This window comes from Malurus melanocephalus, unplaced genomic scaffold (assembly GCF_030028575.1).
Source record: "Malurus melanocephalus ecotype Western Australia unplaced genomic scaffold, MMel_1.1 scaffold_32, whole genome shotgun sequence".
In the NCBI taxonomy this organism is placed as follows: Eukaryota; Metazoa; Chordata; class Aves; order Passeriformes; family Maluridae; genus Malurus; species Malurus melanocephalus.
In genome coordinates this window covers 346,811-373,824 of record NW_026623264.1, presented here as the reverse complement: position 1 = coordinate 373,824, position 27,014 = coordinate 346,811, and the positions used below count along the sequence as shown (strand labels likewise).

General features: G+C 40.0%; 1 protein-coding gene across 1 annotated transcript in view; it reads left to right on the top strand.

Annotated features, from left to right (window-relative positions):
- Window positions 1-27,014, top strand: part of CPA6 (carboxypeptidase A6) — a 78,640-nt gene that overhangs the window by 34,209 nt on the left and 17,417 nt on the right. Inside the window, exons 2-6 of the mRNA XM_057363882.1 lie at window positions 1,553-1,628; window positions 14,192-14,316; window positions 17,647-17,761; window positions 18,741-18,842; window positions 19,674-19,778. Coding sequence (XP_057219865.1) covers window positions 1,553-1,628; window positions 14,192-14,316; window positions 17,647-17,761; window positions 18,741-18,842; window positions 19,674-19,778 — 523 coding nt within the window. The remainder of the gene's footprint in view (window positions 1-1,552; window positions 1,629-14,191; window positions 14,317-17,646; window positions 17,762-18,740; window positions 18,843-19,673; window positions 19,779-27,014) is intronic.

Sequence of the window (27,014 nt, the reverse complement as noted above, 5' to 3'; positions counted from 1 at the left end):
GGGAAAATTATTTCCAGAAAGACATTATTTTCAGTAAGCCATTCCAGAATTCAGATTGATTAGTAGTGCTTTCTTCTGAAAGACAAAATGACAAGGCTTTATGCCTACCTACATATGCATTAAGGATTCYTGCAACAAAGGTGAGTCCTACCAGAGCTGTAGCAGCTGTACACCAAAGGCAAGACCTGAAGCCTGAGAACAGCAGCAGCTTGGGAGCCTTCCTGAAACAGTGAAACAGCAAGGATGAACACAGCAGTGCTGTTTCTAGTTGGCCAAATGTCTTCTCAGTGGACTCATAACCTTCAGCAAAGAAGGGGAGCTCACAAGATATTTAAGGGACAAACTTCTCTATGTCAGGGGAAATTCTACTGTGTAAATTTCCCAGATAATATAGAAACTGTAGGTAAAGAAATTGTTTAAAAGGCATTCTGRCTAATGGATGGAACTGTAGAAATAAAGATATGCATGACCTCTAAGGTCTCCTAGAAGAGAAGTGATTATAAACAGTACAAATTTAAAAACTCAAAATRTAGGAAAATGCCAGAATTCACATTGGCCATGCAAAGTTGCTTCATCTTTCTTGTGTGAATCTGAGGTTTTAGTTACATGATCACTCCCTCTATTTTCTGTGGTCTCCAGCTTCCCWTAGGTCATGACATACATGGGGTMATTGAAGGGYCACTCAGTTTCTTGTTTTCCTGTTTGCAAAATTTCATTCATTGAAATGATAGAATCATRGAATGGCTTGAGATGGAAGGGACCTTAATGGTCATCTAKTTCCAGCCCCCACTGCCAMGGACAGGGACACCTTTCACAAGAACAGATTGTTAGGACGCTTCATCCAACCTGGCCTWAAACACTTTCAGGGATGGGGAATCCACAACTTCTCTGGACAATCAATTCTAGTGCTCCTCACAGCAAAGAGTTCCTTCATCCTATCTTACCTAAACTTATTCTATTTCAGCTTCTGTTAAAGAAAGTGAATGCAGTCAGCTACTATTATTTAGAACCTTCTGAACATGGATGAGCAGCTATTTACATCACAAAATTTGTGCAAGTTTTAATGGGTAAAACAAAAGCCATGCCCTAATATGAAGACCACCTCTTTTCTAAAGTCAATTCCCCTCTTCAATGAATGAGAACAACAGACTTTTCAAAGTCCATTAAAAGTTTAAACATTAAAAAGCAATGTATGTTACTTAATCTCATCCTCAGAACCAGATTAATCATTTTGGAAAAAAAATAATGGCTTTGTTCTGAGGCAGATGTTCAGTATGGAAGATGTCAGCCTGAATGGTATAACTTAGAAGGAATGAACAAAGCATTTACATAGAAATGGAAGGTCAAGCTGACACTGATCTGTAAAGAGCAAATAATTTCTATGGAAGTGCAAAAGCCAGCAGCAAGTTTAGAAGGAGAACTCCAGATCACCCAACATTTTGCCAATGCAGAAAAAGAACACAATTACAGTAGCTATCTGAACTTAATTACTGTCCCCTTGTACTGCTGAAAAGTGTTTTAAAGTGTCAATTCAATTTTCTGTTRTTGGCAGTGATAAAGTCATCCGGGTTTTTCCTGAGAGCGAGAGGGACACACAGATCCTGAGGGCTGCATTCAACAGGCTTAAGGTGAGTTTGATTATTTTCATCTTCTTTTTCTGATCTTTTTTTTAAGACTGTAGTGCGCTGACTTGCCTTTCATTTGGCATTAAATTATTTTATTATCTGGAAAGCAATTTTTGCCCATTAAATTCCTAATTTCCCAATAAAATAGCATAGGAATTAGATTCATGGTGCCTGATAAATTTAATAATAAATACTTATTGCCTTAAAGTGATACAGGTGCCACACCTGTAAATTTGCTTTCTTTGCTCTTCTATTCTTGCTAGCATGCACAGTTGCTTCATTATCTGCTKGATGGTGTTATTTAAAACAGAGTTAATTCAAGCTATGAACACAAAGAGGAAAATGAAAAAGGAAGTGGCTTCAGTTTGAGAATCTCTCTCTGGCAGAACAATTTTCTAGAGGCAGTCGAGGRAGTGTCTAAGCCAAAATCTGTCTTCCCTGGCCTTTCCCTGCAGATATAAATGAAAAGCAGTGGTGCCACTGCAGCAGTGCAGCACAGGAGCTCTCTGCAGCRCGCTGCTCTGCTGGCACAGCTTGCAAAAGCAGATACAGACTTCCCACAGCAGTCKGGCCCACTGTCTCAGAGGATGGGGAGAACCTGTAAGCCAGGTCTATGATCCCAAAAAAAGGACTGTACAAGGTACCATGTACATGCACCACCCCTAGGCACGGGGGGRAAGGGATAAACTTCATTAGCAGTCACCAAAACAACAGCTTAACCAGAGCAGAATCAGGGAAGCAACAGTTTGATCACTGTGTTGAGTACCACAATGTTTGGAGCRTGTGCAAAATCTTCAGGCTGCTCGCTGCCTTCAACTCCAGCAAACTGTTGGGCAGTCTGGGATGTAATTCTGTTTCTGTTGTTGAAACCTTACATAAATGATTGTSGTCTCGGTGAGGAAAAAATGAAGGTGCATATAATTTTCTAGGCCAATAGTTAACATCTGGGATACAAGTAAATCAAATCTCAGTCTCTTTATACAAAAAAAAAAAAAACAAAACTAAGATGTAACAGAGCTCTTACACCCTCCTGAAAAGCTCTCCATCTTTCARTTATGACAATGCCTTCTTGCTACTGTGCTTTAAAGAAAGTGGACTGAGCTGCCTATGGTAGCTCAGCCTAGAAGGTTTACTGATGTGAATACTCCAGCAGCCAAGAYATCAGCACCTTACTGGCTTTAAGTAGGAAAGCTGAGGCTGTCTTCATCACATCTGATTTCTTAACTCTATATTTGGTTAGTTCCCYGCTCAAGATGCTATCTTTTGGAAACCCCATTCTCAAGATATCCAGCCTGTGCTCATGCTGCATGGAAAATTTCAGCTTTCTGCAGAGGCAGTGTCATGAAGCCAYGGATTACCACACTTTTCACTGTAAAACCCAACTCTCCTAAAGAATATTGTCCTATATTTGTTTCTGCACTGCTTATTAAGAACCTGACCCTCACTTGTGAATGTTACTGTAACACACTGAAAATGATACTTGTTACTGTAACACACTGAAAATGATACTTGTTTTACTCCCAATTAGGAAAAAAAAACTAACCATAAAACCCAGCAATACAGTGGAAGCTGGGTTTTGCATTAATTTCTTCCCCCTGGATGCTGGAACATAAAGAGGGAGCACATGTGTTTTTTCCTTTCTCCTCATATTGTAAACCYTTCGAAGCAAAAAGGTTACTCACCTTCCTGTAACTGTTTCTCATTACAGAGCTCCCTTAGGCTCCCAGAAAGAGATTCCTTCACTCAATCCCATCAAAGTGGGAGCAGTAGAAACTTGAATAAATAATTGCATGCTGTAACTCTGAGAGCAGGATAATAAAATTTTGGCAAACTGCATCGGAATCTGACTAGTTAATTAGAAAATKATTGATTCTGATGAGAAACTAAGCTGAGAAGGCTGAAAGGAAGACTCAAGAGAGTGACACCCAGTTTCATGAACGGAGGCTGGGTTTGGCTGCATGTCAGGTMTTAGGGCTCTTCCATCTGCAGCTGCTTCACTCCTCATCTGCATGGGGTCAGACACAAAGAGACACCTGAGTGGATAACAAATAATGGGTAAGTTTAACATTAACTTACCGTATTTCCTGCCCAAAAAAAAAAAAAAATCTCAAGTAATTCCTCATCAAGAAGTGGATAAATAATGGCACTCCTTAGAAGTGCCCAGGCCTCACAATACCAGCAGAAGTCAGTAGTGGCTGCAAGTCACCATCTGAAAAGCCATCTATTTAGAGTTTGTGCAATTTGTATGTCTCCATGTCAAGTCTCCTGTCCTTCTCCCAACTGCARACTTCCAGAGTTGAAATTCAATGGACATAAACAGATTTATGTTCTGTTTTTTAAATATGGGCCTTTAAGCACAATGTTGATTATGTGCTCAGGAGAAAATGGAAGCAGTGCACACAAAGGACCCCTCAATAGTGCAAAATAAGCTGCAAACAAACCCCAGTTACAGTCCTGTTGCCATCTTAACTCAGTATGCCTGACAAACAACAGAGATATGAGCAGGAGTGTCAACAGAGATTTATAAATTGCTATCATTACAAAGACTGCAGTTTGGATTTTTTCATTTTTGAGTTCAGAAAATCAGAACTGATTTAAGACACGTCTCCTTTGAATCTATTTTGGTTTGAGCAGTAAATTAATACCAACCAATGTTGCTCACACACTCCGTTCCTCAAGGGGGAAATAAAGATTGAACCAGGATCCTTTTGAGACATTACAGTTTTGCTATGTTACTCAGTGTTGTGCAAAATTCAGTYTTCACCATGAGTTATAGTAAGTCCTGATAGTATTCTCCACCACTGTCAGTGTTATAAGAACAAGTCGGTGAAAATGAAATTTATATCACTTTTGTTGTTGAAGTGAGAAGGATTCCTGCACCTGGGTTTCAATTCCGGCATGTTTCTCTACCCTGGAAAGSTGGTTTATCAGAGATGAGGTATATTTCAGAGGGCCAGAAGTTACGCTCTCTAGGGATGTCAGGATTAGCCCCCATTAGTCAAACKCAGGAACTGCTGTACAAAAACCACMTGGGGAGCCCAGCTGACCCCATGTGATCCATGCACAACAAATATTTTGAATAAATTCCCAGGACAGTGCAAGCACAGAGTAGATTCCCTACAGACAGATTGTGTTCTTGCACAGAACAGACMATCCATGGTGGTAAGGAAAGGGAAGATAATCCCTCCTGTCCCAGGCTTCCTCCTCACTGTGTCTGGTGGAGGGAGGTTTTCTGTAGACTTACTGTGTTCTGTGTTCATTCCAGCCATTTCCTTCTGCCTGTAAACTTACCCTTGTAAGGCAGAGTGACTTAGYCTTTTCTTCTGGCCTGCATAATCCAAACTTTTATAAGGAAAACTCCTCTCTGCACAGCGGAAAGGACCCTATCCTTCTGAAGGGTGTCATCACAAAGAGGTTTGAAAAAATGATCCTGATGATCCTATTGCAAAGGCAATGTTTTCTCTGTCAGGCAGAGAATAAAACAAATGCAAAGATACCCCTTCTTATTGCCTACTGATTTGGACAAAGGGAAAAGAACCAAGAAGAAAATAAACAGGTGCTGGAAAGAACAGCAATCTATCATTCCACCTATTTTGTTTTATCTGCCTGTTTCTTAATGACTGTCCTTCCCACTGATTTTTCCTGAGTACATTTTGTCATTTGCAGTCTGCTCTAGMTGTTTTCTTTCAGAAAGGAGCATCAGGGCAGTGGAGAAGGAAGTGATGAGAGCTCTGCCTTTTGCCATGCTGAAGCCAATGCTGTGGAGGTCAGCAAGGTCCATSTCTTTTGGGAAAAGCATCAGACACGCAAGGAATACTTTCCTGAATGTGCATTTACAGAAAAAAAAAAAATGCATAATCTACACTGAGACATTCTTGAAGGATCATCTTGGAATTGTCCATATGTCTTGATGTATTTGAAKTATCTTAGAATATACCCCCAGTGATTAAGCTGGGCTGTGACAGTTGAGCTAAACGGAAGCAACAAAACTCACGTTAGAGTTTGAAGGACTACTCAAGGGTTTTAGTCCACGTGGAAACCTTGATCTCAAACAGGACTTCTTTTCTACCGATACCTGAACTACAGTGTGAATTCACATGYTTTTACAGAAGGTGTAGTCCCTAAGAACTTTCTAAACTTAGCATCTGGAGCTCCTTAGGAGGAATATTTGTTCCCCTTTTTTTAAGGGGAAAAAAAGGAGTCCGTATAATGCTTGGTGTAACAAAACCCTGAWATCTACCTGAAATGTCCAGGCTCTGCTACAGTATGAATGCCATTGCCTGTACTGAGTGAATAATGGATAATGAATGTTTCATTCCACACATTTACTTTTGTTCATGAATTGCCCAGTGGCAAATCACATTAGTCATAATCACTTGCTGAGTAATTTCCACAAATTAGTTTTGGTCTGTMCCTCCACTGCCCACAGTACTTTCCCATTAATCATTATTATAAATTGGTTCCTTTATGGTCTGCTTCTCTTAACTTTTAGGGGACAGAATATTGGGGTTTTTTTCCCTTGTGGGGTGAATATAGCATGTAGATCTGCACTGCCAGTAAAAATAGCCAGCCCTACAGATTCCAATTTGTCTGCTGTGAGTTCTGTAAAATTGCTTGAACTTGCATGTATTTAACCAATAAAATAATCTACAATAAAAAAGAAATAAAGAAATCTAAATATACTGAGCCAATTAGCTGCATTCCAGTCTCAAAGCAGCAGGAGGGGGCTCTGGCCCTGCCCACTCTTGTCTCAACCAGGCTGAGCAAAGCAGAGCTCCCTGCACCTCTGCACCAGCCCCTCACTGCAAGGGCCACACCTCTCCTGAACAAGTTCTCTGGAAACTCTTGTGCATCAGGCACTGCTYTGTGTATGCAACTGCTCCTTAGGGCAATATGTGTCTGAGGCCAGATGAAATGAGGCAGGTGGGAARCACAGAGTCATGCTCTTTGTTGAGGCAGGAGATGGCAGTTTCTGGTTTTCTCTAAGTGACAGAGGTAGCAGCAGCTGGCAGATGCCATCAGAATGTGAACAGCATTATCTCTTGTCTCCAGCATGTTCCTGCATCATTCCTTTCTGTCTCCATGGGGAATAGAACCCCTAGACACTTTTGGTAGAGCCTTTGTGCCAAAGCCCGCTGGGRTAGATGTGACAGGGGAGTATGACAGGGATAAATGATGGAGCTCCTGCTCCGACTCCCCTGTAAGATGTATAGTGTACAAGTATACTGTTTCACAGAAGTGCTGAGGAACATTTCCATATGGTTGTGACAGTCTAATATGCAGCAAATTCTTTGACAATTCAAGTGCAAGCTCATGGAATTATTTATTTTTCTAACTATAGCTCACTGTCCATCTTTTAGATTGGCACCTGCTAAAATGCCATCACAGGCGTGGGTCTTAAATTTTAGATTTTCTGTTGAGATTCTTTGCTCTTGTAAATAATTTCTCTTTTGACAGAGATTTCTCTTTTGACAAATCTTTAATCCTGATTCAGTGTTTAAGACCAGAAATATGTTTTGCATGTTCACTATTTCACTCGAATTATTTGCAAATTATTACATCAACAAATGAAAGAGGAATACTTAGGATGATAGTACCACAGTGACATGAATATTAGTGCTCACTCTYTGTCCCCAGGACTCCTCTTGTCCATCTGCTGTCCCTCTGCTTTTTACACCTCCCTAATGACTGGCTACTTTCTCCTGCTCTTTCTTGTTTAGAAGACAATTTGAGGAGCCTGTTGCTGATTTATGAGCCCTTTCATGATTTTAATTGCATTTTTAATGTTGGACCTGACTGACAGAAACAAATGTCACATTCCCAAGTGCTTTGCAAAGAAACGGGGATTTTCTTGAGTCCTCAGACCCAGCAGATTCTGTTTATCTGCTCTGGAATTTTCCTTTGTAAGCGTTGGTTTTTTCTTTGAAGCAGCACTTCATTTGAGCCTGGGCTGATAACTTCTACTCCATCRGTGGTCTGCAAGCACTTTTTATCACATAACGCCTGACTGGGATCGGGACTGTTTGTATAGGGAGCAAAGAGGCTASTGCTCTGTGAACATTGCTGGCATAATAGAGTTATTCCGCTCATTCACCAGTAGTTTTTATAAAAGAAATTCCTGGGCACAGCCAGGCACTTCTTCAACTTTGGGAGGAGCCAGCCTAGCAGGCCTTGAAGCCAGAACTGCATTCYCTTTTGTTTGTTTTCTAGCCCTTACAGCAGCTGTTTATCCATTGTAATCCCTGAATTGATCCTGTCATTGCAGTTCAGGGRATCAGAAAAAATGTCTCACAGGGGAAAAGGATCACTTGGCTATAAATCTGATAGTTTACACCTCCATAACAAAATGCTTAAAAAGATTTSAGAGGACAAAAGCCCATCTGAAAATGCAGTGAGAAAGTCTGTCAGCCCAAATGGAGCTATTCTCATTTGCAGAAARAATTAGCTCAGCAGCAGCCAGGGCTGCATGCATTTGACTTTGCACCTACAGCAAATGCTTTCGTTTTCAGTCTAGATTTTACCCAAGCTCTTTTACCCTAGTTAGGGTTCCAGTCAGATATTTGAATATTTCAGATACACAAAGAACATCAGGTGACAACAAGGTGTATTCTTCRATATATCAAAATACGTGTTTGGAAACTACTTGCCAGGCTCAGAAGGAAAATGTTGTTGCAGAAAAACTATAGTAGAAAATTACAAAATGGGACAGAATAGCCCAAGTAATGAGTATATTGTTCTCACAAGGCACAGAAAGCATTTCTGGGGGCTTTTTGAGATGGAAGGAATCTATTTCCTCTTAGGAAGCCTRAGCCTGAGCTCAACAAAATCATCAGCACAGCCCCAGTGGGAGCACAATCAAATCCAGGGCTTACTATTCCATTTCTCATGCAGTGTAGTAACAACTGCAATTTGAACCAAGGTATAAATAGTTTATTAATAAACAAAAGAAGGGTTTGGCCTTTTTTTTTTTTTAATAAGTCTTTTAAAGATTTTTTCATGTCTTTCAAATATAGTTAGCCCAGTGGCATCTCTACTTGTAGAATGGATATTCAGCTACCATATAACAGAGTATGACTTTTATCTCAGTTACTCTCTTGAGGAATAGCCTACAGATTCTCTAGTGTAGAGCTCTAGTGAAAAATTACCAGTGCAAATAGAGTGGGAAGACCATTACTTCATTATAKTTCCACAAAGATCTGCAAAACTCAAAACTTCAAGCTTGAGTTCACTTCAAGAGTTGTTCACATTCTGTTCCTGCAATCCCATGAATCATTCCCAATTTATTGGCACAATTACCCTTACCAGCCTCAGTGAAAAGCAAATAAATACTGAAAAGTTAGAGCCAGTAAAATGTCTAGTGCRCTCAATCAGAAACCTAAATTACTTTGCACTAGGACTACCTTGTAAGGCCTTTTAGAAAGCACAAGGAATTCCACACTGGATTGCCACTGGACCATTCTGCAGCACATAAAGGGCAGCTGAAGCAGATTGGCAGTTAGGACCGTAAATTAATTTCCTTAATTGGCAGGAGMAAGTGAGGATGAAATTAGTCCAGGTCCTGAAAACATTTGCAAGGATGAAGACATTAGAGAGGAGCAGTTCTGCTCTTTCCAGGTGAACCACAGCATTGCTGTCATTGTGCAGAATGAGCAGCAGTCATTCTTCCTTGCTTCTTTCTTTTCAGATGTACCAACAGAAGTCTAAAATCCTATTGCACACTTTGCACATGCATATTTGTGTACATACATGTACGTGACTGTGTTTCCCATGTATTATGTGATAAATCTCAGGCAGTCAGACTCCTGACAATAAATGGGAAATAAAATGGGAAACCCACATTTCCTCAAAGAGCCCATGAGCAAAGAGCACCCCTGCTTTCATYATTGACTGCACATTCCCTTTTACAAGAGGCTCGGAAATGCCAAGCCATTTCAGCTGACGGCATCATAACAATTATTATATTCTGAACTTTACAGTTGACAGCATTTCTCAAAAAATCCGTTCATAGTGATGTTACAGACAAGGCCAGCTCTGGCACATGTATTGCTGGATACAACTCAGTAAGACTAAAAACTGGAATTGCTAGGTAATAAAACACATAACAAAATTRCTGTCTTCACAGGGAACAACACAGATAAATCATAAACTATTTTCTGCAGACACTAAATGTAAGTTATGGCAAAGTTATTCTAGTTATTTCCCTGACAAGCATCAATCATCTCTTTTGATTGATACATAATTGCAGACCTGATGAGAGCATTAACCATCTTCCTTTCAGGCTAAATGGAAGAAGAAATTAAACATCTGCTTATGAAAAGGTAGTGAGGGACAACTGGAGGCTACTGCCCAAGAAAATGGCTTTAATTACGAAGGCTTGACTAAGCCCTGTAGTCTAAAGAAGCCAGGGTTTTATTTCAGTGACTTGAATTAAAAAAAAATAAAACCTGTGAGATTTATGCAGCCATGAGAGTATTTGTGGGGAAAAGCAGGGAGACTCTTTTCTTCCCAGGCTTCCTTTCCAAGGGCATGGAACAAGCAGGAGGAAAAACAGAACTAGTGAATAAAAAGCTCCCTGTTCTGTCTTCTCTCTTGGCAGAGCAAAAGAGTTTTTTGCACGCCATTTGTGATATGTAGGATTATATCAACAAAGTGTTTGTATTCTTGGAAAATTATTTGCATAATTTTAACTTTGGAAGAAATTCTGAATTCTATTAGTTCAGCACCCAAATCTATTTAAAATATTTTTCCCTTTGCCTTGTGCTGGCTTTTCATCATTCTACTGAYCAAAACCTAGGGACATGACTAATGAGTTCAGGGTTGCTCTACCTTGGAAGGTGTCCAGGTAAGAGCTGATAGATTTATTTGAGCTGTCTTTAACACCTCGGCTTAAAGAGAAATTTTCTACAAAGAAACCAGGCTTTCCTAAGCACAAGTTGAACCACAGGGACTTTTGTGGGACGAGTGAGGTTGAAAAAAGGACAGGCAGTTAAAACAGACTACTTGTTTTGTCACAAYTAATAATCTCTTACCCTTTCTTTGTTAAATAAAGCAATGATGTGTTTAAATGCTTTGGATAAAGACCCCTGTCTGCATGCTCTTACACACCATTTTTTCTCATGGAAAGCAAAGCAGGATGCCCCTGCCTCCAGTGAGACTCTGGGAAAGAGCATTCTCTGGGCATCAGGGGAACCACCACTGTCCCTGAGAACAGGTACCCGAGGTCACACTTGAGTGGCAGATGCTGAGTAATTGGTCTCCTGGTCCCAGCTCTGAACATGCTAAAAAATCTTGCCAGCACTCTGCTTATTATCCAGAGGCTTAAAACCTCCCAACACCTTTTAAAGGCAACCTCCTGCCTGAAAGACRGGAAATGATGTGCAAACAAGAGTGTTCTGCAAAAGAGATGAGAGAATTTAGTATATATTGCAGACACACTTTAAAGGATATTGCTTTTCCTCAGCCTCAAGGTACCAACTGAATTTTGTGGTTGAAGTATTTGGCTGTACACTAGGGGAGTTTTGTAGGGTTTCTGGATCTCTTTGCCTTGTAGCTGAGACTCTTTCTCCCACCTAGCAAATCCTACCACCCACACAGCAAATAGATATCTTTTGGCACTGACTGGARCTCCATAAAATTGTACAAAGGCTCATGTGTAGTGTGTGGGGGTAAAAACTCCCTGTCACAGAGAGTGAGGAAGATAGGACAGCAATTCATTTCACTGCCACTCACTAGCCAGCAGAGCCCAGCACAGAAATCCAAGGCATATTTGTGAGAGAAAACGACGTTGAAATAAGAGTGATGACTTCAATAATACCCTCAGCATCAGTGGGGGATGCAATGATGAAGTCTCCTGAAGATGACAGTGAGAATAGTTGGATTTGCTCAGTCCAAACATGCTTGCTCTGAAATCCATCTTCTGTTTGTCAGTTTTCATGTACTTGTCCCACCAAGGACAAGCGGGAAGCTGCAATATAAATAAGATGTCTGTTGGAGAAATGTGGTGCTTGTTATATGCTTTATAAGGCAAAATCCTGCCAGCAATTGAAGTGGTGATCTGGACAGCACAGGTAACAGCTCCCAGAGAAGCACTGACTGCTTCGTTTATATTGCAAAAGATGAGAAGTGGGAGTCAAAGGAATCGAAACTACCCAAACAGGGAACTGAGATGAAGCAGAATGATCTGCATTCTAAATATGGGATTTTTTTGTCTCACTTCCAGGACAATGCCAGTAGTGAAATATTGCTTTTTCACCGAGAGAGGATAGTGGTTTGCAATATGCCGATGATTTTTTTAGTTACAAGAAGATTGCTTCTGTTTTTTGATATTCACTTRTAGCCAGTAATGTGAAGAACAATCAGAATACCTCAGAAATTAAAGAGTCTGGTGGTGTTATAACTAATAGTGTGAATATTGGTTGGTTTATACCCTCCATGGTGATGGAGAGTTTCACCAAAATAAATCCTGAGTAACTGTCAAGAGCAAAGACAAGTTTCAATTGTATATCAGTTGTGATTTGCTTTTTTTTTTCCTGTTCTATTTTTGTGTGCTTAGATATTGCAGTTGKCCAGGAGACACTTCACTCCAGTTGCTGTTAGGTTGTGTCTAACAATTTGTTGTTATTTTTATAAAGATGGCTCAGGCTGAGCTGATTGATAGACTGTTACTCTAAGAGCAACAAATTTATCCTTTCTGATGCATATTTTTAGTAACAAACCTTAAAAGTCAAATACACATTTCTAATTAACCATGTGTGAAATTAACCATGTGTGAAATTAACTATGTTGAATTAGAGGGGAATTTCACTGGATGCCTATAATTTACCAAAATGTGAAAGACAGATAAAGTAACAAACATAAGGTGTTAGCACAGTGAGACAATCCTTATTTRTAAGCAGCATTTAGCACCATTTAATTCATTACTTTGGTTTCTACTGACCATCTGTCATAGCTGCTGTCAGCTTCACAGGCCTCGTGAACTTTGCCAGTCCTGGTGTTAGACTTCAAAAGATGCTGCCACCACTGTGACCTGGATCCAGATACCATATTGTGGCAGAGTGAAACACAGAGTGGTTTTGGCAGGAGCTAGGAGAGGTTTGCCCTGTGTTTCAGGTCTGCTCCTTCCAAAGTAGCCTGCATTTAATTGGATTAACTGGGCTGAGGTCAATGGTGCTTGAAGAGGGAGCATCATGTTCAGCATCAGATGCCCTCTTAGCAATCAGAATGTTGTTACTCAGGGTCATTGGAGAAATGGTGAGAACTGAACCCCTGTTGCAAGACTGTACTCCTCTCACAAATTAAGTCCATAGCAAGACTGAGTAAATGCATTTGRTATTTCCCAAATAGCTTCTATGGCATAAAAGAAGTGAGGAGCTTTTAAAGTATAGATTATAAAAATCTTTTTAGATACCTGGAAAGTAGTGGACATTCATGAGGTGTATCAATGGCTTCATCAGTGCAGCCTGGCACAGCTGATTGCAATAAACTTTTTTTATCAAGTATTTATCAAGTATTATCAAGTATTATCTCTTAAAGAGAAGACATTCTCTTTAAGAAATGTGTGGACATGTAGTCCACATAAATTTCCTTCCTTCAGCTCACAAACATATTTTCAAGGCCTGTGGATCTTGGAATGCATATTTGTCATGTTGATACAGAGATTGTTCCTGAAACTCCCATTTATCATCTCCTATAGATGATAGCTTCTCCAGAAGCTCTGGAAAGAGTTTTGTTAACGTGTATTCTTGCCACTGTCCTCACACTGGCTGAGGAGGAACTGTTCTCASCTCTGTTGAAGAGTGTGTGCAAGAACACTGTTTTACTTCAGGGTGCAAAACACCAMGTTTCAAATCCCTGTTTGAAAATTTTCTTGCTTTCTTGAAAATTCATGTTGTGGGCTAAAATTTCCAAGTATATTTCAGATTTGGCAATAAAGGAAGTAAAAATGGACTAGAAACAGATATGTGCACATACAGATAGCACAACAATAACAGTGGTATTGTTCAGTAGCTATTATTTTTTTCAAGATTATAACAATCTGKTTATCTTAATCCTGTTATTTTGACATTTCATATAAAATTATTGTGTATTTATGGTATAGGTGACCTGTTACTTATCCCTGATCTGTTTATTATCAAGAAYAAGACTTGAGTACATTTTGCAAACAACACTGATAGATGTTATGCTTTCTATATCTCTTTAGCAATCTTTTGCTGCCCTAGTGAACACAGAAAATGCTTTGTGAAATAAAAGACTCATGGACTCCATAGGAACTAATACATTGGGAATGTATAGTAATGCAGGTGCATGAAGTTGGCAATAGCTTTTGTTTTGAGCTGTTTGWTGAGGTTAATTCTGAAGATTCTTCTCTTCCCATTGACAAATCTCTCTTGAGAGTTGTGGTAAGCTGGGCACAATCAGTCCTCAAAATCTGCTCCGTCAGTGTAGATGTTGAGCTGGACCAGCCGACGCAGTTTCATCATCTCTGCTGTGCCCAGAGGGTTTGCCCACCTGGCTTTCCCCACCTACACTGAATGCATGTGAATTACAGGTTGGTTCCTGCACTACAGGTGGACTTGTGGCAGCCCAGCAGCCCCCTGCACATCGCTGAAGGTTCAGTCGCTGACGTGCGAGTACCGCGGAACGCAACACGGAGCCTGCTGCCCTTCCTCCAGCAAGCCAACATCCCGTACACGTAAGCCCTCACTTTGCTTCCCCCTSCTCTCTCCAGAGACCTGGCCTTCCAGAGACCTGGTCTGCACCCTCCACGCCAAGTGCGCTCGAAAATACATTCCACGTCACAGCAGTTAGGCTGGCAGACAACTCAGCATTGCCAAGAAAACAACTGCTTCAGTGGCAGAGCAGAAAATCTCCCACAGGCAGGCAGCTTTAATTAAATGTCCGCATTTGGAGTCAAGCTGAAGTGTTTTCAATGTATGTGAAATCACATGTGTTGAGAGAGGGTTGGGAATTAGTAGTTCTACAGCCTGCTTTGCCTCTTTCTCTATTTAGCAGGAGCAAAGTTTGTTTACAAGTGAGCTGTAAATGTGGAGGCAAAACTTGTAYGGGGACATACTACTTCTGTTATTATCTAGTGACCAATGCAAGTTACACAGTACAAATGCACACTTAGGATCACGTATCATTTATAGTTCTCCTTAAAAAAATTCAAGACCATTTTTGTGTATACTTATTCTTTCACATTTATCCATACGATATACTGGACAAGAGTAAAGATCTTGTCATTAAAAGCCTTTTCAGTGACATGTCTGAGCATCTGAATAATCAGCTGAGGAGTTATTTGAATTCTCAAACATTTGCTTAGTACAGATTTACATGAGGTTATTTATACTTATTTCTCAGGGATAAAAGGATGGTATAAATCATACTGTAGATGTATTTATGTATACATATTTTTAGTACTCATCAGAATCCCATTTTTATTATAACAATGATCTCTTCCTGATTTGTTGTTCTAAAAATACAGAAACAAACCCGAGGAAATCAAGTGCACAGGCTCTATAGCTGCAGTTCAGAGTGACTTTCATGTGGGTTCAACACTGCTTCGGTTTTGTTTATGTTTCAAACTGAAATRGGGATTTCTGTAATTGTTTTCCTGTGCTTATAAAAAATGTTCCCTAATTACTGTGACCCAGCAGTCRTATTCATGTCTGCTGCTGTTCCTGCTCACAGTAATCACCTTTAATGAAATGACAGAGGGACATTTTATGTGTGTTATAAACACTCTCTGTGCTTCAAGTCCTCTGCTTGAGTTGCAGAGCAGTGTGCAAGGGCAAAAACTGCCAGAGCAAAGGGTCTCTGCAGTTTAACTCAAAAAACATGCTGCAAATACTAGGACAGCATTGCAATAATCTTTCACAGGGAAAATCTCTCTGATTTTTGGCATGCAAGTTGTGTCCACTCAGAAGGAAACTGGGTAGCATTGTGCCAGGTCCAGACTTGTTCTTTGCTCTCTATCTTCATCTCTCTGCTGCCTGTTTTGGATGGTCCCAGCCATCAGGAGCAGAACACTGCAAAGCCTCAACAGCATGTGCTTGTCCTGACAAACCTCCTGAGATCTGTAACTCTGCAAGGGCCAGGAGGATTCATSATGAGAGCAACAACAGCCATAGCCAGGGAGCACCAGGAGCAGGCTGGCCAAGCACAGCCATGCCCATGGCACAGTTGAGGTGGGCATGGCTGTGCTGAAGTGCAGCTCCACAGCCAAGATTTYGTACAGCTCCTTTTCACATGGCTGTTTTTTACCATTTTTTTAATCAGTTTTTTACACACACTGCAGTGGATTAAATTTCCACATTTATTTTGGAACTGGAAAATCTGAGGCCAATGCCAGGTAAAATTTCAGTGTGAGGCTTACCTAAATTATGACAAATCTACAAAGTCAGGAAGCATTTAAGCATCCCTAACAATGATCAGCCTGGCCATGAAAACAATCCAAGCCTCAGATAAACTCTGCACCAAGTTGCCTTGGTTGTAAGTTTTCTGGTAAAGAAGCCACTTAGGTTGCATTCAGACCTGAGGAACGGAAGAGCCTTTGTGTTCGAAGCACACACTATATAATCATTTAAGAGTAAAGAAATATTATCACATCTCGTTTAAGGTACAGATGCATAAGTGAACAGAGTGAGCTGGATTCTGGTAGGTGCTTATACTAATCAGAATTCTGCAAATCAGTCCAGTATCTTTTTTAAATATTAGATGTCCTAATGACTTGAGTAAAATCACTCCTTTAATCAGCTTTACAGTATGTGCCTTATAGTATACATAGCACCTTGCAAGTCAAGACTATAATCCTTTAGTTTGCTTAATGAGTGTTACTGGTGTAGAACAATGTCATTCCTAATTATACAGCTACTTCACTAATGCGTTGGAAGATGAGAATAACCTTTACTTTGATACTGYGTGTAGATAGACCTATTACCTTTGAGGTATCTGATGCACAGCGGATTTAGGAGCAGAGTAAATGTCATTTCTTTCCATCTTTTTCCAATCACTGCAGCTAATGCCTATACAAATTTAAAAGGCTGAATGGGACTGTCATTTTACAGGAATGGTGCATTAGTGGCATGGTGGTTACACATTGCCATGCTTTAGGAGAAGGGGGCATACAAAGATGACTCTCAGTTTTACAGTAATGTTGTTACAGATACCTGTGACCATATTCCCAGCTCATGCTACTTTCTGATGGGATGGATGGATGCTTGGACTTCTTCATTGTAATTAATTTASATGTTTTCTACATTATAATTTTATATTCATATCATTATTTACTTTTGCCATAAARCAGGAAGTTTTCAGCTTACAGAACTCTTTCTGCATTTTGGTCTTAATGCAAAGAACCTCTCAATTTTTATGCAAGTATAACTAATTTTCACTTAGGTTTTTTTTTTTATTTTTCCTGAGTTATTTTAATAAAACTGGCAAACAAGTACAGCAGAGTAGATAATGTAAACAACAAAGCCCACTTTATATTTTTTGGTTGTTGTTTTTTCATATTTCAGACAGAATGATATTGCTGCCAAGTTCTTAATTTTTCTTTTGCCTCTACCACTTGTAGCTATATATAATGTTTGTGCCACCCCCAAGAGGGAGTATGTGCATATTCTTCTAAGCTTAAAAAGACCTTTTAAAAGGATTGAAATCAGTTTTTGAAGATCCATGATCACATAGTATAACTGGATTATAAAAAAAGATAGCAAATGCTGCTCCATAAACAAATTAAAGTGGTTGTCACACTGGCTACATTATTTACATCATTCTGGTTTAGTCATTTAACAAATTTATTGTGTTTTTAAAGGCACTGTTACATTTCAAAGCAGCTGGAGTATTTATTTGGCAGATTATATTCAAGTGAGCCTGATGCACACTATTGTCAAAGTGTAACAGATGAAGTAAATTCAGGATGGTTTAACTYCTGCTATATTTCTTCTAAATGTGATTGTTCTTATTTAGCTTCTGTGTTCTATGAGTTTTTCAGTAATRCTGCTCTCCTTTCTTTTCCTAGGATTCTCATATCAGACCTACAGCAAGCACTAGAAAACCAAACTGGGGTGAGGGCACACAGGAATCGAAGGTCCCTCTCTGAGTATAACTACGAAGTGTACCACTCCCTGGAAGAGGTGCAYGAAAATTCATATTGTTCCTCTTATCTACTTATATATTATTCTCTTATCTACTTATATCTACTTCATATATCCCTCTTATCTACAAAGCTCTATTTAATAAGGCTAAGATTTCATTCTCTCTACATGTTCTGGTTACCTGCTCATCTTCAGAATTGTTCTAAGTGTTTCTCCTTCAAAACTAGGCTCTTCWGTGCAAAAGAAATATATTTRATATTTGTATTCAAGGCTKATCTTTACACATAACTATCTTTCACAGCATCTGAGTTTTTTTTTTAATGTTAATCTTTTACACTGGWGGAATAAGAGTGATTGGTCACACTAAGTGATTTAATTAAGCAATTTGTGCAAATGCTTAAGTATTTGCACTGGAGGTACAAATACCTAAAACACATAGATACAAACTCATGTATAAGGAATACTATCCTGGGTGATGGCTGGGTAAATAATTCCTGTTGGTTTTCGTGTGCTCACATACACATTTTCAGTCTGCACCAAAACAGTCACTAGGCTGAGCATGGAGAGAGGCTTCTTCACCTCAAGAAGATCTGGTGCCTGTGAAACAAATATTGCAGGTAGCATTGAGTTGTGCATGTCAGTCTGTTTGCCATTGTGTTCTGGCAGGCAGAATCAGGCTCCTTCTTTCTTTATTCCATTAATATTTAGTGGAAATGGTGGATTCRGCCCATCTCAGTATTTTCAATGGACAGCTCATGTGTTTTAACAACAATTAAATGGAAAAAAAATCCCATGTGAACGCTGCACCCAGCCTCTGGCAAAAGATCTATGAGAACCAAATAGTGGTTAAAATGTGAAAACAATTTTCTGATGGGATGGATGAACAAGACAAAAATAAATACTACAGGAAAATTTAAAAAATAGAGAGAGGACTGAGAGCTGAGATCAATAACTGTATTACAGTTTCTTCCCATGAAATACAAAGACTGAAGCAATGATTTTATTTCTGTATTTGCAGATTGAGGACTGGATGCATTATTTGAACAGAACTCATTCAGATCTTGTTCACATGTTCTCTGTTGGAAAATCCTATGAAGGGAGACCACTGTTTGTACTCAAGGTAAAGATTAAATAGTCATTAATGAGACTAAAATTCAGAATCAGGGACAGACACTGTTATTTATGTTACAGCACATACACCAGAGAYACAGCTTAACTGCTTCCTAAGGATGAGTTGCTAAAATCTAAGTATCCCTCTGAATGCCATATTTAATGAAAAATGGGGGGAAAAAGCTGGAAAACTAATAGCCAAATCCTATTTACCTGGACTGGATATGCATGGAGAAAGATAACAGGACGAGTTCAATTAGCAGGATTTGGATTTAAGGGGATTGGAAGGCTTTTCATTTATAGACGGGTAGGAGAGCAGTTATGCTGGAGAGGGATCCCAGAGGACTCTGGAGCCCTTCTCAGCATGTGCTGCATATTCTTCTTTAGCCACTGACAAAATTTCGGGGCTGTGTGCTCTCAGCTCACATGATTAGGACCACAAATTAGAATGTGTCAGCAAGATGCAAAAAATCTTACTTTCAGTGTATTTTCTTTTCATCTTCTGCTGAAGAGCTCTGAAAATTTGATTCTTTATCAGGCTATTCATGTAGTGTCATTGTTCCTCACCCTATTCCATGTGATATCATTCCTCATAAAAGACAAATTGACAGCTCTCACTTTTCCTACAGTTTTTTTCTTTTTTCCATAGGTCAGCCTTGTTATCTTGGCCATACCTGCCTAACATTATCTTGGCCATACCTTTTGAAACAATAAATTTGTGTTCCTTTACTTGAGGAAATTCACAATGTTTTAATATCTCTCAATTCTGTTTTTTCTCATTATTGTGTTTTTACTAATATCATAAAATCTTTTGGTATTTTGTGAATATTCACACCTCAAGTTAGGTAAAAGATCACGGCCCTACAAGAAAGCTGTCTGGATGGACTGTGGGATTCATGCAAGAGAGTGGATTGGCCCTGCCTTTTGCCAGTGGTTCGTGAAAGAAGTAAGTATTTAAAATTTACAGTCGYACTGTTCCTTCTGTTCAATAAACTTTGCATTTTTGCTGTAGCACATCTAACACACTACTAATAAGGAAAATAAGTAGCTGTTATACCTCTCTCTCTTTTTTTAATTATTTGTGGAATACTTAAGTGCTTAATAAACAAAGCTGTTAGTAACAGCCAGACACAGCTAGGCACTGGACAAAAATATGCCAGACACATACTGGCAGATATACAAAGTTGGATTTTATTCTGAGACATAAAAATGTGGAGATTGTAAATCTGGTAATGGCCCAGGTAAATCAGTGCCAGTGTGCACTGCTTCAGTTCCATTGAGCAGTGTCTTTGCTTTAAGGACTTAGTTTAAAAGAGGCATTTCTCTTTGGTGTAATTTCATAGGAAGTCACAGAATCATGAAATAGAATCACAGAATTGTTTAGGTTTGAAAAGACCTTAAAGTTCATCCAGTCCAGCAGTTAACYRAACACTGCCAAGTCCACCGCTAAGCTATCGCTGCAAGTGCCACATCTACACATCTATGAAATACCTCCAGGGATGGTGACTTAAGCACTTCATTTGGCAGCCTGTTCCAATGTTTGACAACCCTTTCAGAGAAAAGAATTTTCCCAGTATCAAAATGAATCCTCCCCTGGCTCACCTTGAGGCYATTTCCTCTTGTCCTGTCGCTTGTTACCTGAGAGAAGAGGCCAATTCCCATCCAGCCRCACCCTCCTCTGATGGTAGAGCAATAAGGGCCCTGCTGAGACTCCTTTTCTCTAAAGACCTCAGAGCCCTCAGCTGCTTYTCATCACATTTGTGCTCCAGAGCTTCACCAGCTTCATTTCCCTTCTTTGGACTCACCCCAATATCTTTTTTGTTCTGAGGAGCCCAAAACTGAACGCAGGATTCAAAGTGCAGCTTCACCACTGCCAAGTACAGGGGGGCAATCACTGCCCTGCTCCTGTTGGTCACACTATTGCTGATACAAGCCAGGTTGCCATTGGCCATCTTGGCCACCTGGGCACAGCTGGCTCATGTTCAGCCAGCTGTTGACCAACACCCCCCAGGTCCTTTTCCAACGGGCACCTTTCCAGCCATTCTTCCCTCAGCCCGTAGCACTGCATGGGGTCACTGTGACTCGACAGCAGGACCTGGCACTTGGCCTTTCCRAACAATTGTTCTCAATCTGTCAAGAATTCATCTCTCATATTTCCATCATGGCAACTATCATAGTTTTTCTGCTGTGCWATGGCTTCCAGSTCCTGTTTGCTGCCCATCCTGTATTGGTGTGCTTTGAGTACTTTGCATACCATTTTTTTTGCACAAAATAAGGGCTGCAATATGCTTTTACAAGGTTCTTCCCATAAACACACGATTTTCTCACTTTTCTTCCCACCCATCACTGTKTAATTCTACAATGTATTAATACTTMCTCTGATTTTGTGAGAGTGAACTTCTGCCTCATCTACACCCTAATGCTGAGATGATCATACARTCATGTGTGGCCTTCCCTCAGATGTCACAACGGTGTATTGGGAAAGTAGAGAAATATTGAGACCACTACAGTTTGGATGAGCCTGTCACCACGGATAGGCTACACAAGATCCAGAAGCTGATCTCCAAAGTTCAGTGTGCAATCATGGTGTGTCTTCTTATTTTAAGACTCCTATTAATGTAAAGATGAACTAACTTGCAATTTCTGTGCAGTTTTCCTGCATAGATCACGCTGCAGTAAGGAAGGAAGCTGGTACAGAACAGTACTGGTGAGAAGCCTATTGCTGAAGTAGCTTTTCCTTACCAAGGTTTTCCCATAAAGCACTACAATGTGGCAGCAGGGCAAAAATCACAAGGTTTTTCTGTACTCCTTATAGCAGAATATAGGCTGTGTGTATAAAAAACCTTCTGGTTGTTACTTGAGATCTTCAGAGAGTAGCTTSTAAGGCTGCTTCTCTAATTATGTAAAAACATTTCCCTAGATTAAAAGTAGTCTCCACAGAGTTCCTTCAGACTACAAGAATGCACAACCTTTGCCTGYCCATCCCTTCTTAGAGCATTATTTCMACCTAGCACTAAAGMAAAAAGCATCAGGAAAAGAATACAYTGTGCTCRTAGTCTCCATCATCATAATAAAATGACTGGCAAAGGAGGAGAGACAAGATGATGAGGATGGTTTAGGTTATTGCTTTTCTCATTGTATGAGTTAGACATTTTTGGTAAGAACTCTGGGAAGAGTGAAGGTTTCTCTGTGCTTCAAACTCTGCAATTCTGTTTTGCTGGCAAACTCCTCCCTTAAGCACCTCTGCAGCCTGGCAGCCCAGTTTTCCATCCTCCSTGGTACTTATGGGCAGTTCTGAGAAAGGGCTGTCAGCTTGGAAACAGATTTTTCCTGGCATGTTTGTTGACTCTAAGGAATAGCACCACAAGCCCATTGATGTAAGGCAAGCAAACAGAAATGTTGGATTTACGTGATGTTGGCGTCTTTTCTAGCAGGAACAGCATACAGGCATTCCTTTACTATGCAGGCAGCCTGAAATATTTTACCAAGCTTTCACTTCAYCCTGTGATCTCTGACTCTTATTTTTATTGAAATATACCCATGTTCCTGTGTACAAGAAGGCTTTGCAAGCAATTTAGCTTAGGAAGAAAACCCTCAATGCATGAATGTCACTTAACATTCAAGCTCAAGACTGGGTGCTGCAGACTTTACCAGATGTTCCTATCCAGCTTGGGAACCCTCAGAATTTTGCTKGCACCTCTGGAAGTGACAGCTTCTGAGTGACAGTGGATTTGCTGCAAGCAATGGGAGACGCCACCTCCGAAGGGTGGAGGTGCCAGTGAGCAGCTGCTCATGTGGTTTGCCAGGGTATGGCAGCAGCTCCCCRCTTTCTACAAAGAAACTGGAATTGCTCAGCTAAACTGGACCTGGGGCCCACCTATTTAGAAATTCAAAACAGACTGAAGGAGATCAGCCTTGGGAAGTGAGGATGTGAGGTTGTAGCAAGGCAAGAGGCTGCCTGTTGTGTAGGCTTGTTCTGGATCTGGGTAATTACAATAATTAGAGAAAAAGAAAAGATTAACTAGAGGAAAAAAAAAGACACAAAAGTTAAAGATTTAAAAGAGGAAGAGAATGCACAGGATATTATGTGAAAATATAATTCAAAGTACAAAAGCAGCCTACTCACATTTTGAAACAAACAAAAGGAGAGCAAAGACTATGGTTTGGGGAGTTGTGGGTTTTGTTTGTTTTTCTATATATTGTTTTTTTTTTTCTTGTAATCTGCTCCAGAATGAGCTCTAGCCTCGGCTCTGTGCTCCATAGATCTGATGTTAATAACAACATTACTGTTTATTTCTGTGGAAGGCTCCCCTGAATGTCTGTAGTCTCCCAGCTAAAGATAATCAGATGTTTTGTCGGGATTAGCCAGACTGGTGGCCTCCAACAAGCCCCACAGCAGTCAGGTTRCAGTGGAGTCTGCCCAATTCAAGTCTTACTCAGCTGGAGAAGGATGGAAAAAGGGCTCTGATAGTGGAAATATTATGTGACCTGTGGTGGAGTAGGGAAGCAAAGCAAAATGCAAAAGGAAACAGAACTACTTTGAAGGCAACCTGACATTCAAAATGAACCCAGAACTTGTGTCCAGCAAGAAATTTAGGACAAAAAAGAAAAATGTTTGTTAGCCTAGAATTTTAAAAAGGCAACATGGGGTCTAATACATGGGGTATGTGTTAGTAAATATGGAAAACTGGAATGAAAGGTACTCTGTTATGTCCAATTACTTTGTAGAAAGCAGTAGACCTTAGAAACAAAATTCAGATATATCATGTATTTATCCAGAATTCAATAGCCCTCACAGAAACAAATACATATAGCCATTTTTGCAAAGATGCAATTATATATGTACATATGTAAAGTGAGAGCATTTAACTCCTATTCCTTGAGAGAGGAGAAGYAGAATTCAGGTATCAAATTATCCAGACCTCAAATTTAGGATTTTACCATTTCTCAAAAAATCTGAAATATGGTTCACAGGCTGCTATTCAAATAACATCAAAACAAGATTTTGTTTCAGTTTTAGTGAAAGCAGATGAGGATTCCCATTACATCTGGTTTGACTTTCTTCCCTCTAATAAATGCTGCCATTTGATCCATTTCAATGATGTATAATCTTGAGATGTCACTCATACAATATTTTCAGAAAACAGCATAGTGGAGATGTGACTTTGAGATGTGTTATTCTTTATTTCTGATGCAGGAATTTGCATTTCAAAATCAGAAAATTCAAGAAATGTAATTAAAAACATTCAAGAAGCATGGTTGTTCTTCTTGACAAAATGTACTAAGAATCCAATATCAGCTGTAAGGGAAACATCCATTAAGATCAAATGCATCTCCCTAAAGGGGTGTCCTCATYAGGGCCTCAAATGAAGGTGAAAATAGGCTCACAGTTTGGAAATGCAGTAACCTCCACCATCACCTTCTTCTCCCATCACTCCTTCTCAACAGTGATCTCAATTATTTGAATTCCAAATTATTCAAGATTATATGTTTGGACTTCATCATGCTTCCAGGGAGCAAACAGGTAACCCCCGAAAATTAAGTTAAAGGCTGAGGGCAGTTCTCAGAGTTTTGGTTTTTTTTTTTTTTGTTGTTGTTTGTTTGGGGTTTTTTTCATGCTGACATTGGTATGGATTTATTCCAAAACCAGGCTAGAATCCTGTCTTTTCACTCCATARTAATGAGCCAAGAGAGACGCACAGACTGTCCAAGAAGCAAAGTGGCAACATCTGCCCCCACTATTCTCAGYTTGAGACTGATTTATGAGTCACCTCGTGGGATGCATATGGGATGCATACTGCCAATTAGCCAGYCATTAGGCTTGTGCACCGGGCCCCAGAGGCCAGATTTACCAGGAATTTTGCAGCGTTCAAGACCTCAGATTCTTCCTCAAGAATGTTTATGAAGTGCTTGAGTGCAGACAGCTGAAGGAGCAGCACATACACAGAACTCAGGACAGCAGTGCACTCAGGGCCAAGCAGGAGACCCAGACAGTGTTAAAAAGGGTTGGCTCTTCTTCTGCACCATTCAGGCCATATGAAGGCAATAAAGCTATAAGTATCCTTACTTTAGGATCTGCTGAAAGCCAGTGTAGCACTTATACTCGTTATACAAAATTCCAGTCTGTGTCCTGATGGACAAAACAGCTGCAATGTGCTKCATCGACAGGCAGAGCAGCACTCAGTCATTCATTCCAGTGCTGAAGCCCACACGGTCAGGAAAACAGATTCACAGTCTGGATCATTGCTGGGTCTTGCTGARCTCCATCAAAACCAGTAGTCCTTTAGGATTTAGAAAATTTCTTTCCCTGTGCTCTCCRTAACTACCAGAGCCTCAAAATAATGGCTAGTTATTAAATTCAGGTCCCAGTTTTTTTCACCCACTTCAGAAATAGTCTGGTCTTGGGGGTGTGCAAGATATAAATGTGAAGCAACAYAATAATGTTTCTTAAAGATTATACACTTGATCTGTCACTTGTCAACCAACTTAAATCTTTTCAACAGGTACAGCTGAAATGCTGTGTTCCTACAACCCAGGGTTTCAGACTGAGATTAATTGAGAAGATGCTTATTACACCTATATTTAGTTATTCTTTGAGACAGTGTGTTCCACCCACTGTGATAGGCTTTCCATCTCAATTTTTTTGAGGTCTCCAAGCAGAAGTTTTGAACCACAGAGGTAAGAAAGCAAGGACCTGACTGCCTCTACATATAAGCCAGACATTTATGCAAACCCATTCCTGGGTACAGGAATGTCACTGTTCCTAATCTATCTTTGATTGATGGTCCTCAAAAACCTGAAGAGCTTTTGAAACAACTTGAAATATTCCACAGTGAATGAAAGGTATGCAAGGCCAAAATAAACACTGYACCTGTAGCTTTTTCCTTTCACCCTTTAGTTGGATGTTCTTTCTTTCCAAGGTCTGTTCCTTTCAGCTAAAACTCTTTAGCTGATGTTGGCTTGACATGAAATTTTTGTTGCTCTTTAAATCATTGCATCTTCTTACTCTATGAAATCTTCCTATTTGGGTTTCTCCAGTTGTTGATCAGTTTTTAGTTTACCCTTGGTTTAGGTATTTCAGAAGCTTCCCAAGGCTGTGCCTTACCCCACTGCATCCTCCTTCACAGGTGCCAGTGGTGATGGCACCACAAAAACTGGGCGTTTTTCACCTTGAAGGACCAGTCATCTGGTGACAATTTCTCCACAAATGTCTGCAGCTCACTCAGTAAATGCAATACAATCACTGGAGTTTAATTTTTATTGTTTGCCAGATTTTAGTCTGCTAGTTAGGCTGTCTTTTTGCTGCCTAACTTCAGAAAAAAAAGGACTTCTCTGAGTGCTCCCTATATATTCATTATCTGGAGGAAAAAATCCGTCTGTTTCATCCTGCAGTATCTATATTTGWAACACTCAGCCTTACTTGTCTTCAGCTAATTCATTCTTCTCTGTCAGGAGCTTCTGCCTGAAACTCTATTTGTTTTTTCTCCATCAGGGAGATCACCTCTTCCAGCCTCTTCAGTCAGCACTTCATTCATCAGCCTTTCAGCAGCAAGAGGCACTGGTACCAGTGCAGAATTTSTTTTATCCTCAGGATTTTTTTCCATCCTGCAAATGCTATTCCTGCCATCTGAAGTTCATGTGCAGTATTCACACCTACATGTAGTAGTTTCTGCTTCTACTCAATGTCTCCCTTCCATTCCACAGCTGTTTCAGTTCTGAAGTGTTCAGGTTTTTTTGGCAGTCATCCTATATACCAGTTCTCTCTGAGTATCTGCAGCTATCTACCACATGCTTGCTACTGAAAATGTGCATCACTTCTGAGGGGAAGCGAAAAAGGAAAATAAAGTAGCAGTGAMATCTAGAACTCTATCAACAAGAGTTTCCTGATCTAGCGCCTCAGTTGGGATGCATGTCCCTCCCCCCGTATGGATAAAATCCAAGCCAATGCCAAAAAGATGGAGTGCAGTACCATGGTATCACCACAACGAGGCATGTGATGCATTGTTTTCAAGGCAGCTGTGTCAAACCATTTTTATACTCTTAGTATACTCTCTATAGTATCTCTTTCTCTTTTGATCTGTGGTGGAATTTCCCAGGTTGTATTCAACAATAAGACAGTTTAGGGAAGGTTCTTTCCTTTGCTGTTACATCTTCATGATAGCAAATTTAAAAAAACAATTAA